The 17,365-nt window shown below is 38.9% G+C and overlaps 1 protein-coding gene across 1 annotated transcript in view; it reads right to left on the reverse strand.

Moving 5' to 3' along the window:
* Positions 1-16,345, reverse strand: part of LOC104969875 (ATP-binding cassette sub-family C member 4-like) — a 125,903-nt gene extending 109,558 nt beyond the window's left edge. Inside the window, 3 exon segments of the mRNA XM_059892175.1 lie at positions 8,732-8,837; positions 9,277-9,449; positions 16,259-16,345. Coding sequence (XP_059748158.1) covers positions 8,732-8,837; positions 9,277-9,449; positions 16,259-16,345 — 366 coding nt within the window.
* Positions 16,346-17,365: the final 1,020 nt, after the last annotated feature.

Raw genomic sequence — 17,365 nt, forward strand, 5'->3', positions numbered from 1 at the left:
TGGCTGTGGTTGTAGTTTATTATTATGAGAGTGGAAGGCTGGCAAAAAGAGCTGTTATATAAGCAGCTTTTGCAGAATTGCTCTGCACAGAAGGCATTTCTAGAAATGCAGTTTTCTTTTGGGTAAGACTATAAAACCAAATAAGAAATTGAGCTCCAAACTGAAGCAGTCACAGCCTGCACAGCACATAGGGCAGCCCAACCTGAACTGCCTAGGATCTGAATCTGTTTTCACAAATTACTTTTATTTGCTTTTTTCTCTTTCTTTGTTAAGCTGCCTGTCTTTCACCCCTTTTATTGCTCATTAATAAACCTGCTAATTGGAAATTGAAAGGGAGAGGAAGGGGCTCTTAAGTTTGCCTTTCTACTTATGCCTTGGTTAATGGTTATGGAGGAGGAAAAAGTACCTGAAATAATTGATCCAAATAATAGAACTACAAAAACAGTTCTGATATTACTGCTGCTGCTGCTAAGTCGCTTCAGCCCTGTCCGACTCTGTGCTACCCCATAGACGGCAGCCCACCAGGCTCCGCCATTCCTGGGATTTTCCAGGCAAGAACACTGGAGTGGGTGTTCCATTTCCTTCTCCAATCCATGAAAGTGAAAAGTGAAAGTGAAGTCACTCAGGCGTGTCCAACTCTTCACAACCCCATGGACTGCAGCCAACCAGCCTCCTCCATCCATGGGATTTTCCAGGCAAGAGTACTGGAGTGGGGTGCCATTGCCTTCTCCGGTTCTGATGTTAAGTGGAATTTAATTATTCATTTAGGTCATATTTAAAGTAAATGCATCTAAAGAGAATATGTGTTATGGGCTTACCTGGTGGCTCAATGGTAAAAGAGTCCGCCTGCCAATGCAGGAGTCATAGGTTTGATCCCTAATCCAGGAAGACCCCACATGCTGTGGAGCAAATAAGTTCATGCACCACAACTACTGAGCCCACATGTCACAACTACTGAAGCCTGAGCGCCTAGAGCCTGTGCTCCACAACAACAGAAGCCTCTGCAAGGAGAAGTCTGCACATTTGTCGCAACTAGAGAAAAGCTCACACAGCAACGAAGACCCAGCACAGCCAAAAATAAGTTAATAAAATTATTTTTTTAAAAAGAAGAGAATATGCTGGAACTCTAAACAAGACACAAGTTATTTTTTCCACATGTAGGTATTGCAGTTAACTTCATCCTTTTTATTTAATTGGAAACATTTTTTAAGTCTCACAAAGGGCATATTTCTATTAATCTTTTGTTTATACTGTGAATCATTGTTAAGAGCAGCTTTCTCAAAAGAGTCCAAGAATAATTGAATGTCTCATCTACATAATTAATTTTCTGTATGCCAATTGAGCATGCCAATTTAGATGCCCTGAATGTGCAATTTTACTTAAGCATAGCATAATAGAACATAACTGCTCCTCCTGAAGTTGAAGAAGAAAAACTGCAGTTTTAAAACACAGGTCTCAAAATATCTATGTTCAATTAATCTATGAAAGATTAGGTAAGAGTATATATTGAACAAAAGACAGTCTCTTTGCTAGGTAGTACTGGGAAAGCTTCATACCTGGAAATAAATGAAATTATAAAACTCCCTCATACCACACATAAAAATAAACTCAAAATAGTTTAAAGACCTAAGATAAGACTGGGCATTATAAACAAAAAGGAAAACACAGGCAAAAAACTTTTTGACATAAAATGCCGCAATATTTTCTTATATCAGTCTCCCAAAGCAAAGAAATAAAAGCAAAAATAAACTGGATCTAATTAAAATTAAAAGGCAAGACTCACATTAGGGGATTCAAGACCTAAGATGGGACATAGACTGAAAAATGGCCAGAAACAGAATTTTACCAACTTAGCCTTTACATTTACTGGCTTGATCAAAGATTTTAGATATTTCAGAATAAATAAACATAAAGCAAATCTAAATTCTCTTTGTGTTCAGAAAAATAGGTATAGTTTTAGATTTTTAACATCCCTTATAAAAATAACGTTGTATCATTTTCCACTGTGTCCCCACCCTTGCTGTAACACTAGTTAAACTATATACTAAATCACACATTCAAATTGGCGTGATAATAATCCCAGAACCCCAGGATCTCTCCAGGAACCCCCAACCTTGAATTACTTATCAAGCTCTAGTAGGTTAAGTAAAAAAACATTATGTTGGACAAGTAAGTGAGTTACATAAGCTCAATGAAGATGTGTTTATCAAACCTGTTTATGTGCAGATATTCCTGGTAGCTGTCTAGACATAAAAATTAAATGGACCCACTGCAAGATAACTTGATCCATTCATTGGCAAGATGCCATCAGTGAAAAAGAGGAATGCAAGGAGAGGTGGGTGAGTGCATGGAGAGGTGGGGGGCAGGAGAGGATGGAGTTAAAGCCCGATAAGAAATGATGACAACAATAGAGATAGACCTCCACTTATCGACAAGTAGAGATGCAAGGGGAAGGTCTGTGTCATATCTCTGTTTCTGGTCGCCAGGTGATGACAAAGGGACAGTTGTCCAAACTTGCATAGTGGGTCCCTCATTGGTAAAATGGGTGCCCGTGATTTTCTCAGTGACTGGGCAACACGGCAAGTATTAATTCAAAATCCTTTCCTAGACCTTTAAATAATAAATTAGTCTCTCACCAGGGGGGTGATGAAGGCTGGGTTATAGTCACTTCCATAGTCACTTTCCCAAATCTGCTGCCTTTGCTTATAAGCACTCCCCTCTTAAAGTATCTCTTCTTCCCAACTGTGCTTTCTACATCCATATTAGTTATTTTCCTTTGAAAACTTGAGTGAAATCTTTTGGAGTTTTTGAAGGAGTTTTCTCTTCTGAAATATTCTAATTACAGCCATGTAGGCTTCTGAAAGAAATGTTCCATGAAGGTGAAAAACATAATTTAAGTAAAAGTCTAGTTAGACATGAGCTGTTTTGTGCTTTCTAGGTGGGGATGTTACAACAGTTTCTGGTTTTGATTTCCCTGGGGAAAATTCTACTGAGAAGAGGTTTGTGTTGAGGAAGAAACAGAAAACAAAATCATAAGATTGACTGTAAACAAAAGAGGTGGAATCTGAGTTTCCTGTCCCTGGTTTTGGTTCTTCATCATTCATTTCCAAAGAATTCTCTAACTGCAGACAGTGAAAATGTTGACCACAGACAACAATACTGTTAATGCAAGTGCAGATTGTCACATGCTTCTCTGTTCATGGTTCTAGGGAGGATTCAGGTGACATGAAGACTGAAATGTTCAGGAATTAGAGGCAACAGCTGTGCTATTAGCTGCAGAGAAAGCAGGTCACAAGCACCCAGCTAATCCTAAAATCTATAGGAAGAACCCTCTAATATAGACAGTAGTGAGTATAAGGAGAAAAAGGATTTCTAATTTATCTGTCTCACTCCACTATTTTGGAGCAAATGAGGATGATTAATTTAGTTGCTGTTATGACTTTTATGCTTAATCATAACTTAGATGCTGTTATGACATCTTTAAAATACTTAAAATTCATAAAATTTCTTTGGAAAATAAAATTCTGAAATGGTTTAACGAACCAAAACTAGGTAAATCCCTTCAGAGAGCCAACACATACACAAAGCTATTAACTGGGTCACAGTTTTTTCCCAACAAGCCTTTTCTCTTGTTCACTTACACTAAGCAAAACCACATCCATCTAATCATTTCAAGATTTTTGAATAAAAGTGACAATTTAAAAAATATATAATCTCTAAAGTGAAAGTGTTAGTTGCTCAGTCATGTCCGACTCTTTGTGACCCCATGGACTGTAGCCTGCTAGGTTCCTCTGTCCATGGAATTTTCCAGGCAAGAATACTGGAGTGGGTACCTTCCCTTCTGCAGGGGATCTTCCTGATCCAGGGATCAAACCTGGGTCTCCTGCATTGCAGGCAGATTCTTAACAGTCTGAACCTCCAGGGAAGCCCATATTATGTCAAAGTTTCAGATTAATTATACTCGATCTCTAAGATGAAATTTTAGGCAGCTATTAAAACTGTGCTATAGAAAATTAATTACTGACATGGGGGATTTTAAGAATATATTGTTGCTATAAAAATTCTGCTGATGAAATACTCTGTTTTGCATAAGACTAATTACCAAACTATTAATAGTTCTAATTTTATCCAAATAATATTATAGCACTATACAACTGTTACTTTCTGGTGGTGCGTATTTTGTAATCTTCCCTTTATGAGATTTTAAAAAATTTTCTTATTTGTACCTTGCACATTTATTGACTTTTTGTAACAAAATATATGTTTTTATGAGTTAGGCTCTTCATTTTAAAAAACAGAATAAAAGAAAATATCCATCTATTTTTGTGCCGAAGTGTTCATCAGTACAACAATATGTAATTATTACACCTTAACACTTGCAGTGACAGGACTTTATGGTGAAAGCACTGTTGGTTATGCCCTTCATCAGCATCTGTCACTTCCCCAAGCCCCTCCCCCAGGCTAGCAGCCCTCCCTGTGAAGCATCAGGCTTTGCAGCAGATTGACTCTGACTTGTCTTTATATCCTTTAAAGCTTTAAGAACAAACAATCACTTGCTTTCCAGAAAGGAACTGGTATAGGCATCCCTCTGAGCTCTTGCAGGTTCAGTTTCAGAACACCAGAATACACTGAATACTGCAGTAAGTGAGTCATGTGAATTTTCTGGTTTTCCAGGGCATATAGAAGTTATGTTTACACTGTACTATACCCAAGCATGTGTGCAATAGCATTATGTCTGAAAAAAAAAAAGTACAGAACTTAACTTAAAAATAAGGCATTGCTAAAAATATTAACCATCATCAGAGACTTCAGTAAGTCACAGTAGTAATATCAAAGATTGTTGATGTTACAGATCACCAAAGCAACTGCAATGATAGTGAAAATGTCTGATATATTGTGAGAATTACCAAAAGGTGACATAGAGACATGGAATAAGCAGATACTGATGGAAAAACAGTGCCTATAGACTTGCTCAATGCAGGTTTATGACAAGCTCTCAATTTGTAAAAAATGCAGTATCTGGGAAGCACAATAAAACAAAATATGTCTACAGTTCTAAAGCAAGCAATAAAAATGAGATTGCCTCAAAAATTGAAGGTTTGAGAGAGAACATTATTTGTGATGTTTTCACTACATTGAAAGCCAACTGGTAATTAGAAGCTCTAGAATAACATACAGGCTTTACACCTGGGGTGAATGGAGCACAGAGGACAATCCCCAACCCTGAAGCTGGGGGATGCCTATCTCTTGGTGCCCTGAGGTCTAATCCTGTTTTCCTACCAGAGGAGTCAGCAACTACAACCAGCTCAGACTGAGATGTAAACACAGGGCCAAGCTTACATCTCCTGGTGGGACCTCCCCATGACATCACTGATGACCTCAACCACGAAACCTTAAACTGAAGGTCTCCCAACACAGGAGTGGGAAGAGCAGCTCCACAGTGAAGGGTAAGATCCTTTCTGGAAACAAGGTCATTCATCACAATGATGACAGACTCCAAACAGAATCCTTGCCTTTCCCTTCTCCCTCCATCTTCCCCATTCACCCCGATGCTCAGTCTTTGTACCCAGAAACCAGCATCAACTTCTCTCTCTGCCCTCAGATCCCATGTTCAATCCATCACACAGTCCATTTGGCTCCACTTCCATATCTACCCCAAGTCCCACCATCTCACCATTATCCACTGCAGGCACCTTAGACTAAGCCAACAGTCTACAGAGAGCACATTGTAAGAGAGTGAACATTGAATTTGGAGAACTGAAAGACCATCAGTGTGGTTTTAGCTGTAAAGGAAGGAGGCAGAAGAGAGTGAGACAAAACTAGAAAGTTGGGGAGGGACTGGCTGTACATTGCTTCATAAAAGTCCTTTAAAGATTTGTTCACAGACATTGACCAAGAGAGAAAAAATTGAGGTTATAGAAATTTACCAGGAGATATTGATAAGATATTCCAAGATGCTTATTCCTTGGAAAAAAAAGTTATGACAAACCTAGAGAATGTATTAAAAAGGAGAGACATTGCTTTGCTGACAAAGGCCCATATAGTCAAAGCTATGATTTTTCCAGAAGTCATGTATCGATATGAGATTTGGACCATAAAGAAGGCTGAGTGCCAGCCAATGAATTGATGCTTTTGAATTATGGTGATAGAGAAGACTTTTGAGAGTTCCCTGGACAGCAAGGAGATCAAACAGTCAATCCCAAAGGAAATCAACCCTGTATATTCACTGGAAGGACTGATGGTGAAGCTGAAGCCCCAATACTTTGGCCACCTGATGTGAAGAGCCAACTCACTGGAAAAGACCCTGATGATGGGAAAGATGGAGGGCAGGAGGAGAAGGGGATGACAGAGGATGAGATGGTTGGATGGCATCACCGACTCAATGGACATGGGTTTGAGTAGGCTCTGGGAGATAGTGAAGGACAGGGAAGCCTGGCATGCTGCAGTCCATAGGGTCACAAAGAGTCAGACACAACTGAATGACTGAACAACAAACTGATAAGTAAAGCATTAAAAAAATGAGCATTTTTTGGTAATAGCAACAAAGCTGACTGGTTCAGAGGATATAGATGTTCACATCTGCAGATCAGGTGCTGAGTGATAACAGTTTAGGACTGATCAGGAGACATGTCCTCCATTTCTGTGCTTCTTCAGTTTCCCTAACCAACCACACATTCCAAGGTGACAGTATTTCTAAGAATTAGATAATAAAAAGAATCTGTTACCATGAATGTCATTAATGCTATAATACCGAAAAACCAAAAATAAATGTTTAGGGTACATTTAGGAACAAAGAATTTAATTGAACAGACCCTTAACTGAGCTGGAGATCAAGCCATCTTTCTGCTGCTATGTCTAAAGCCTGACAAAGGGCTTGAAACAGGTACATTTCACAGCATCATTTATTTATTATGGAAAAATGGTGCTTTGGGGGACAGTCTTTGAAATACAGTGTTGAGAGGTAAGAACAACAAAGTGACAGGTAAAAACTAGAAATAAAAGGTTACTTTTCCAATTAGCATTCAAGAACACAAAATGAAGGACTGACACAAAACATTTCTAGAAATTAAGAGTCACTGTTGGGCAATCTTGAATGTCACCCCATCTTTCATGAAAGTCTACAGGTACAGCCTGCTTCCTACTGTGATGTCTAGTCCGCATGACCAGACACACTGCTTGGAGCCTAGACGACAGGATGTCCCACTCCTTTCATCTGCCTCCCCAGAGCTCACTCCTGAGCACATCCAGCTTGGGGTGTGAGGCTACAGGTACTGCCTCAATGCTGACAGCCTGGTATCTTCTCAGTGTCCCACTGATGATCCCATCTGACAATGCATGTGAAGTAGGATAGGAGGTGATATTCCAGAAGCTGCCCAAGAAGTCAAAAGAGATGGTACTATTATCCTTAGACATAAGGAACTGTGGGTATTACTGACCACTCATTAGTGATTATTACTTGTTTTGTATGAACCATCAAAATATCTTAAACTATCTTGCATTCCCTGAGATTATTTGCTGCCAAAGTTTTTCCTTTGAGGAATGCTTTTCTTGTTTTATAAAGCCACATCCTAACATTTATTGAAACTGAGAAAACAACAGAGGGAAAGGACAAGGAAAGAGATAAAATGAAAAAGAGAGAGACAAGTAATAGTTAGAGGAAGGAAATAAAGCTAAGGAAGGAAATATTAAATTACTAAGGAAGAAAGAGCCAACCAAACCTGGAAAGAATATACTAGACAGATAACCAGAGACCAAAGCCTGGAACTTGCCATGTGTGCAGAACAGAGATATTGTGTAAGAGACTTGCTGGTTGTTTAGTTAGTCTCTCATCCCTGATTTGCCTTTCTTTCCAAACTCTCATCTGTGATGCAGAAGCTGGGTCTCTGCAAGTCACTGCAAGAGTTCAGACTCTTTTGCCAGGTGGCCTTTGTTAGGTCCTGCAAGTAGGGGGCCCTAGAAGAAGACTGAAGGTGGAAACAGCTAATGTGCTACCTGATTCTGCTACTAGCATCCCCTCAGCACTGGGACCTGACTCCAGCTCCCAGCTATTAGCACCTGGAGAACCAGCGCCATCCTGCCCCCTCACAAATATGACCAGCAACTGGGCAGTGACCTCTCCTTGGAGGTCTGAGCATCAATATTTTAGGGCCTCTCTTCTGAATTCTCAGGTCTGGAGATCTGTCCGAGTATATGGTAGCTGCTTTCTAAGATCATTACCCAAGTGTTTCATTTTTCTAGCCCTCTAATCCATATGTAATACATTTCTTATATGAAATCCTTTCAGTTAAAGTACTGTTTTTCTCACTAGGCTTTTTCTTCTCATCTCCTGAGAAATTCTACAACTTTAGCCATCAACCTCCTGGCAGTCTAAATTAGAGCCAAATTTTTTGATAAGAGAATCCAAAAATGCTGAAATTTCTATGATACAGTGAAAATGATGGTGTTCTGCCCCAATAAAATATGGAGCTATAACTTAGGTTTGAAATATTTTAATGGTTGGTGATCATAAAAAAATGACAATTCAAATAAACTTTTAATATGAAAATATAAGATCATTGGATATATTATTTAATAGTGCATTCTAAAAGTATAGTTAAGTACTTGAGTAATTTTCAGGAATGAGAGAAAAAACTAAGAGAAAAATTAATGGACGTCCCTATCAAATTTTACATGGAAGGATATATTGAAAATTGAACATAAATGGAAACAGCTAAAATGGAGAGGGTCTTACCATTATCTGTTCATAGTCAATAACAGTGCTCAACCTGTGTGCAATGGTCAGCACAGTGCACTGGGCAAATCTCTCACGAATTCTTTTTTGTATTAACTCATCAGTTCTAGAAACGAAGAAGTTGATTTAGTTCAGTAAAGACAGGAAAAGCAGACTTAAGACTTAAAAATATTCTATGATATTTTTACAATGTTTTTAAAAATCAATACTTTAACATATAGTCTTGTTCCTAAAAAACTAAGTAAAAAAGGCTACTTAGAAATTTAATATTTTTTATAAAATGATGGAAAATTAGTCTTTCCTCAAAATTGCTTGAAACTATCAGGAGCTGGATTTAGGAATTCAGCTCTCTTATTGTGCCTCAAAACAACATTAACACCATATAACATGTCTTGGTTTTTTCCTTTGTTTTCTGGAGTTAATATTATCAACAGATATCCATGAGGCCAAAAGAGCACTTAGAAACATTTCGAAGATTCATGAAATGTTTTCCATTTACCACATTTACAAGTCAGTTCAAGATTTACTGGGGCTCAGCTCCATACCTTGGATCCACGTTTGATGTGGCTTTGTCAATAATCAATATCTGATTCTTCCTGAGAAGAGCCCTGGCAAGGCACACCAGTTGTTTCTGACCAACACTCAAGTTCAACCCAGATTCTGCTAATTTGGTATTCATTTTAGCAGGAAGACCTTCGATGGATTCTTTAAGTTGTACCTATGGATACAGAAAGAATGACATTTTTCTAAGCAAACTGTTCCTGAAGTAGACAAGCCTCTTAGACATTAACTTTGACATCCTCAGGACTTCTTATGTGTCTTACATGTACAGCCAGGTGATAGGGAGAGCTCCTTCCAGTGAATGTTCACTGAGAAAGATGGTGGAGTCAACTCAGGACAGAAAGATCTCAGTGTCCCCCTTTCCCATCACAGGACATCCACCAGAAACCTCACCTAGGGGTTAATTATGGAAGTCTCACAAAAAGTGAAGCTATTTCTCCCAATGTGACTTAAACAGAAAAGTTAAAAGAATCTTTATGGTTGAGTCAAGTTTCCCAATGTACATTTTGCATAGGAGTTGGTATACTAAAGAAAAACTTTCAAAAATTTTACAGAAAAACTGGTTCTCTGAAGATATAAGCTAATTGGCCCTTTATTATCTTCTAAAGTTTAATATATGCAAGTTCAAGCAATGACAAACTGCCCCTTATACATTAGTAATCCTGGAACCCATTCTGATGATGGTTCTTTCCCAAGTTTAATCCTATAAATAGTGGACCAATCAAGTGCATTTTCTTCAGTGTCATAAATGCATTGTAGTGAATTAAAACACATGAAAAATAAAACACAACATCTTATTTCCCAAAGCATATGGATACAGGTTATTGTCATCCAGTCGCTGAGTCATGCCCAACACTTTGCAACCCCATGGACAGCAGCACACCAGTGTTCCCAGTCCTTCACTATTGCTTGGAGTTTGCTCAAACTCAGGTCCATTAAGTTGGTGATGCCATCCACCCATCTTGTCTTCTTTTGTACCCTTCTCCACCTGCCTTCCATCTTTCCCAGCATCAAGGTCTTTTTCAATGAGTTGGCTCTTCACATCAGGTGGCCAAAGTATTGGAGCTTCAGCTTCATCATCAGTCCATCCAAGGAAAATTCAGGGTTGATTTCCTTTAGGATTGACTGGTTTGATCTCCTTGCTGTCCAAGGGACTCAACAATTTTCTCCAGAACCACAGTTCAAAAGCATCAGTTCTTCAATACTCAGCCTTCTTTATGGTCCAACCCTCACATTGGTACATGGCTACTGGGAAAACCATAGGTTTGACTAGATGGACTTTGTCAGTAAAGTGATGTCTCTACTTTTTAATATTCTGTCTAGGTTTCTTGCAACTCCTCTTCCCAGGAGCAAGCATCTTTTAATTTCATGGCTGCAGTCACCATCTGCAGTGATTTTGGAAATAAAGTCTGTCATTGTTTCCACTGTTTCCCCATCTACTGCAATGTAGTGATGAGACAGGATGGCATGATCTTAGTTTCTTGAATGTTGAGTTTTAAGCCAGGTTTTTCACACTCTTCTTTCACTTTTATCAAGAGGCTCTGTAGTCCTCTTCACTTTCTATGATTAGGGTGGTATCAGATGCATATCTGAGGTTATTGATATTTCTCCCAGAAATCTTGATGCCAGCTTGTGCTTCATCTAGCCTGGCATTTTGCATGATGTACTCTGCATATAAGTCAAATAAGCAAGGTGACAACATATAGCCTTGACGTACTCCTTTCCCAATTTGGAACCAGTCCAAATTGTTGCTTTGGAACAGCTGTTCCATGTCCGGTTCTAACTGTTGCATATTGGCCAGCATACAGGTTTCACAGGATGCAGGTAAGGTGGTCTGGTATTCCTATCTCTTAAAGAATTTTCCACAATTTGTTGTGATCCACACAGTGAAAGGCTTTAGTGTAGTCAATGAAGTAGATTTTTTTTTTTATGGTATTCTGTTGCTTTTTTGATGACACAATGGATGTTGGCAATTTGATCTCTGGTTCCTCTGGCTTTTATAAATACAGTTTGTACATTTGGAAGTTCTTGCTTCATGTACTATTGAAGCCTAGCGTGAAGGATTTTGAGTATTGCTTTGCTAGCATGTGAAATGAGTGCAATTGTGTGGTAATTTAAACATTCTTTAGTACTGCCCTTCTTTAGGATGGAAATGAAGACTGACTTTTTTCCAGTCCTGTGGACACTGCTGAGTCTTCCAAATTTGCTGGCATATTGAGTGCAACACTTTCATGGCATCATCTTTTAGGATTTGAAATAGATCAGCTAGAATTCTGTCACCACTAGCTTTCTTCATTATGATGCTTTCTAAAGCCCACTTGACTTTGTGTTCCAGGATGTCTGTCTTTAAGTGAGTGATCACATCATTGTAGCTATTTGGGTCATTAAGACCTTTTTAAAAAATAGTTCTTCCCTGTATTCTTGCCACCACTTCTTAATCTCTTCTGCTTCTGGTAGGTCCATACTGTTTCTGTCCTTTATTGTGCCCATCCTTGCAGGAAATGTTCTCTTGGTATTGCTAATTTTATTGAAGGGATCTCTGGTCTTTCCTTTTCTATTGTTTTCCTCTATTTCTTTGCATTGATTACTTAGAAAGGCTGTCTTATCTCTCTGTGCTATTCTTTGGAACTCAGTATTGAGATGGGTATATCTTTCCTTTTCTCCTTTGCCTTTAGCTTCTCTTCTTTTCTCAGCTATTTGTAAGGCCTTCTCAGACAACCATTTTGCCTTGTTGCATTTCTTTTTCTTGGGGATGGTTTTGTTCACCACCTCCTGTAGAGTGTTAGAAACCTCTGTCCATAGATCTTCAGGCACTTCAGAACTAATCCCTTGAATCTACTTGTCACTTCCACTGTATAATTTGTAAGGGATTTGTTTTAGGTCATGTCGGAATTGCCTTGTGGTTTCCCCTACTTTCTTCAATTTATGCCTGAGTTTTGTAACAAGGAGTTCATGATCTGAGCCATAGTCAGCTGCCATCTTGTTTTTGCTGACTGTATAGAGCTTTTCCATCCTTGGCTGCAATGAATATAATCAATCTGATTTCAGTATTGACCATCTGGTGATGTCCATGTGTGGAGTTGTCTCTTGTGTTGTTGGAAGAGGGTATTTGCTATGACCAGATCGTTCTCTTGACAAAACTCTTTTAGCCTTTGTCCTGCTTCATTTTGTACTCCAAGGCCAAACTTGCCTGTTACTCCAGGTATCTCTTGACTTCCTACTTTCACATTTCAGTTCCCTATGATTAAGAAGACATCTTTTTGGTTTTAGTTCTAGAAAGTCTTCTAGCTCTCCATCGAACTGTTCAACTTCAGCTCTTTTAGCATTAGTGGTTGGGGCATAGACTTGGATTACTGTGTTACTGAATGGTTTCCCTTGGAAATGAACTGAGATCACTCTGTAATTTTTGTGATTGCACCAAAATACCACATTTTAGACTTTTGTTGAATATTATTTTTCCAGCCAAACAAAAATAAATTGGAGACTTGAAGCCAGGCAGCCTGGGCATAAGTCTTGCCTGGCTGTGCCAACTGGGCAAGTTTCCTGAACCTACTCTAACTTATCTTCCTAAACTCTAAGTAAGACTATAATATAATAATTATAAAGGTGTGTACCTCTTAAGATTGTTAAGAATATTAAATGTGTCAGTGCATGTAGAATTTGTAACAGATCAATATATATTGCCCATTATTAATAATGCTATCAGCTCACCCTTCCTCAAGTTCTGCTTCACTTTTCTCCTTTGCATGTATCAGCACTGAGATTTTGTTACATATGTACATTTTGTTACATATGATTGGCTTGATTTTCAACTTCTCCAGGAGAATTTCAGCTCCAGAAGGACAGACATTTTATCTCTTGATGATTGTGACAGCCTCAGAATCTGCAGCATTGCCTAACAAGCTCTTAGTAGATATTTGTTGGCTGGATGAAGGTGGGCTTCCCTGGTGGCTCAGTGGTAAAGAATCCACCTGCCAAACAGGAGACTTGGGTTCAATCCTGGGTGAGATCCCCTGGCTAAGGAAATCGCAATCCACTCCAGTATTCTAACACTGTTTCCTTAGTAAGTGTAATTGTAAAAAGGATATATTCTTATAACAATTAACTGACTCCAAGATATCATATCACACTTTAAACAAAGGAAAGCACTGAAAAAGTTATAATTTAAGGAAAATAGAACAAATAATCACTATTCAAACTATACATCTCTGTATAGAATACTTCAGATTATTTTTGAACTTGGGAAAATAATAGAATATAGCAAAACTGAAAAAAATAAACTGGACTCATAAGGCACCCTGTCTCCATCATTGCTATGTGCACTCTGTGTAGTAGGTGCTGACGCCCCTCACATGAGGTGAACACAGATGTCAGGTGCTTTCCAAATTTTGTGGAACTTTATTACTTTTCAAAGAGAAAATCTGATGTGGGCCAGAAGGAGACACTGAAATGCAATCAACAGATGGGGAAGAGCTTTTACTAGAGCAGGGCCAGCAGTACAGGAAGTTCACCTAACACAAGGCCCGGGGAAATGGACATGTGACCTGTTGCCACCTCAAGGACTGAACCACGTGGTTCCTGATGCATTGGCTGCTGACGCCCAGATTTCTTTATCTCAGTTTCCTGTGTAATGTGACACACTTGTGTCCTAACAGAGACACTATCAATGTCAGACATTTATCCACACGATTTCTTCCCAGTTTTGACAGGACATTTTTGTTACTGTTTAGTTGCTAAGTTGTGAAACTTATGGACTATAGCCCACCAGGTTCCTCTGTCCATGGGATTTCCCAGGCAATAATATTGGAGCGAGTTACCATTTGCTCTTCTAGGTAATTCACCCAACTCAGGGATCAATCCCACTTCTCCCCCATTACAGTCAGACTCTTTATCACTGAGCAACTGGGGAAGCCCCCATACTCTACCCTTAATTCCAAATCCCAGTATCTAAGGTGTTTTGTTTTTTCTTTTTAACAGAAGTAACACATCAATGATTCATTCCCAGAGTTTTATCTACTATGAAGTTTTAACCTCTGAGTGATAAAGTACATCTTCAGGTACTACTTATGTTATATTTTTATAGCTGCCTTTGCTTTTTAGCACCCCAATAGCACTAATTTCTGATGAACTTTTATCAGTTTACAGTAATTTGGCAAGTTTTCAGCACAGGAAAAATGTATTTTCAGCATATTTAGAAAAATAAACAAAATGAGACAGGCAGCATCCATAGGACTGTCTTCCTTCTGATTGTCCATCTCTGCCAAGGAAGAAGGAAGAAAGAGAACTAGAGGACATTAAAAAAAATTTTAAGCCATATTTTCCTTTTAACTGAAGTTCATAAAGAGGAAAATATAGTGGTCTCCTACTCATCTCAGGTTAACTCCTGTGAGTTTGGACCACTAGTGATTCATACACAATTAATAACTAGGGGTTTTGGTCACTTAAAAACCTGACTTTCACTTGATTGAGTGATACCTCTGATGAGGGTGAAGGAGGAGAGTGGAAAAGGTTGGCTTAAACCCAACATTATTAAAACTAAAGTCATGGCATCAGTCCCATCATTTCATGGCCAACAGAAGGAAGAATAAAGCGAGTGAACAGAGATTTCCTTTTCTTGGACTCTAAAGTCAGAGCAGATGGTAACTGCGAGCCTTTGAATTAGAGATGTTCTTACTTGGCAGGAAAGCTATGACAAAACTAAGACAGTGTGTTAAAAAAGCAAAGATATCACGTTGCTGACAAAGGTCCGGATTAATCAACCTATGGGTCTTTCCAATAGTCATCTACAGATGCAAGAGCTGGACAACAGAGCACTGAAGAATCGATTAGATTATGGACTGTTCCATCTCTGGGTTGGGGAGATCCCCTGGAGAAGGGGATGGCTATCCACTCCAGTATTCAGGCCTGGAGAATTCCATGGACTGTATAGTCCTTGGGTGCAATCTATAGTACTTGGATGCAATCTCAAAAACGACAGAATGATCTCTGTTCATTTCCAAGGCAAACCATTCAATATCACTGTAATCCAAGTCTATGCCCCAACCAGTAACGCTGAAGAAGCTGAAGTTAAACGGTTCTATGAAGACCAACAAGACCTTTTAGAACTAACACCCCCAAAAGATGTCCTTTTCATTATAGGGGACTGGAATGCAAAAGTAGGAAGTCAAGAAACACCTGGGGTAACAGGCAAATTTGGCCTTGGAATATAGAATGAAGCAGGGCAAAGGCTAATAGAGTTTTACCAAGAGAACACACTGGTCATAGCAAACACCTTCTTCCAACAACACAAGAGGAGACTCTACACATGGATATCAACAGATGGTCAACACTGAAATCAGATTGATTATATTCTTTGCAGTCAAAGAGGGAGAAGTTCTTACAGTCAGAAAAAAAAAAAAAAAGACCAGAGCTGACTGTGGCTCAGACCAAGCAATGAACCCTAATGGCAATCAGAACTTTAAATTTAAAAAGAAACCACAAACCATCAAAGTATACCGAAATCAAACCTAGAGTACAGAATGAGAAAAAAAAAAATAAAAAAAAAAAAAAAAAAAAAAAAAAAAGGACGAATCTGAAAGAGTGCCTGAAGTAGGACGCAAGGGAACAACTGTACAGAACCAGGACAAGACCATCCCCCATGAAAAGAAATGAAAAAAGCAAAAGCTGGTCTGGGAGCTTACAACAGCTAAAGGAAAAAGGAAAAAAAAAGAGAAAAGAAAGAAATAACATCTAAAGAGATCAAATAAAGCAAAAATAAAAAGCTCTAAGCATCAACAAAAAATAAGAACACAGAATGGGAAAGACTAGAGAATCCTTCAAAAATATGAAAGATACCAAGGAACATTTCATGCAAAGAGGGTACGGATAAGAGACAGAACTGGTAATGACTTAAAGAATTAGAAAATAAGAAGAGTGCAAGAAACACAGAAACTGACAAAAAACTTCAGACAACACAGATTAACTCACAGTGACCACTCGACTGCCACGTCGGAAGTGATCAATGGGCCTTAAAAACATCACTATTGCAAACAAAGCAGTGAGGATGAATTCCATTTGAGCTTTCAAATCCTGAAAGATGATGCTGTGAAAGTGCTACACTCAATATCAGCAAATTGGAAAACTCAGCATGGCCCACAGACGGAAAAGAGTCTGTCACACCATCCCCAAAAGACAATGCCAGAGAATTTCGCTAAACTACGGCACAATGTACTACTCACACATATATAGTAAAATGCTTCAAATTCTCCAAGCAGGCTTCATGCAACATGAAACCATAACTCTCAATATTCAAGCTGGTTGTTAGAAGGGCAAGAACCAGATGAGTCAAATTGCCAAACCGTGAGTATGGAAAAAGCCAAGAGAGTCCAGAAAACAATCTATTTCCTTATTGACATCCCAAAGCTTTGACTGGTGAAAAGATACTGGTGAATAAACTGGAAGAATCGAAAAGATGAGAAACTAGACCCTTCGGACCTGACTGCAGTACATAAGCGCCAGAGCAACGAGTTAGAAACTGGACATGAACAAAGACTTGGTATCCAAAAGGAAAAGAGAAATCGTCACAGTCGTATATTGTCAGCCTGCTTAATAACTTATGCAGACATTCATGGAAAGCTGGCTGGGAAAGAAGCACAAGCTGAACTCAAGATTTCTGGAGAAATATCAATAACCTAGATATGCAGATGACACACCCTCTCCAGCAGAAAGTGAAAGAGAACTAAAAAGCCTCTATGAGAAGTGAAAGAAGGAGTGAAAAAGTTGGGCTTAAAGGCTCAACATTCAGATAAAATGATAGATGGCATACCTGGCTCCCATCATTCACTCGGAAAAAAAGAAAGCAGAACATGAAAACGGTCAACTTCTTTTGGGCCTCCAAATCAACACAGGATTGTATCGCAGCCAGAATTAAAAGACATTACTCCTTGGAAGGAAAGTTAGCCAACCTAGAAGCAATTTCAAAAGCAGAGACCATACTTTCCAACAAAGTCCATCTAGTCAAACCATGGGGTTTTCTGGTCATATACGATGTGAGAGTGGACGTGAAAGAAGCGAGCACGAAGATTGATGTTTGAA

Source organism: Bos taurus, chromosome 12 (assembly GCF_002263795.3).
Source record: "Bos taurus isolate L1 Dominette 01449 registration number 42190680 breed Hereford chromosome 12, ARS-UCD2.0, whole genome shotgun sequence".
NCBI lineage: Eukaryota > Metazoa > Chordata > Mammalia > Artiodactyla > Bovidae > Bos > Bos taurus.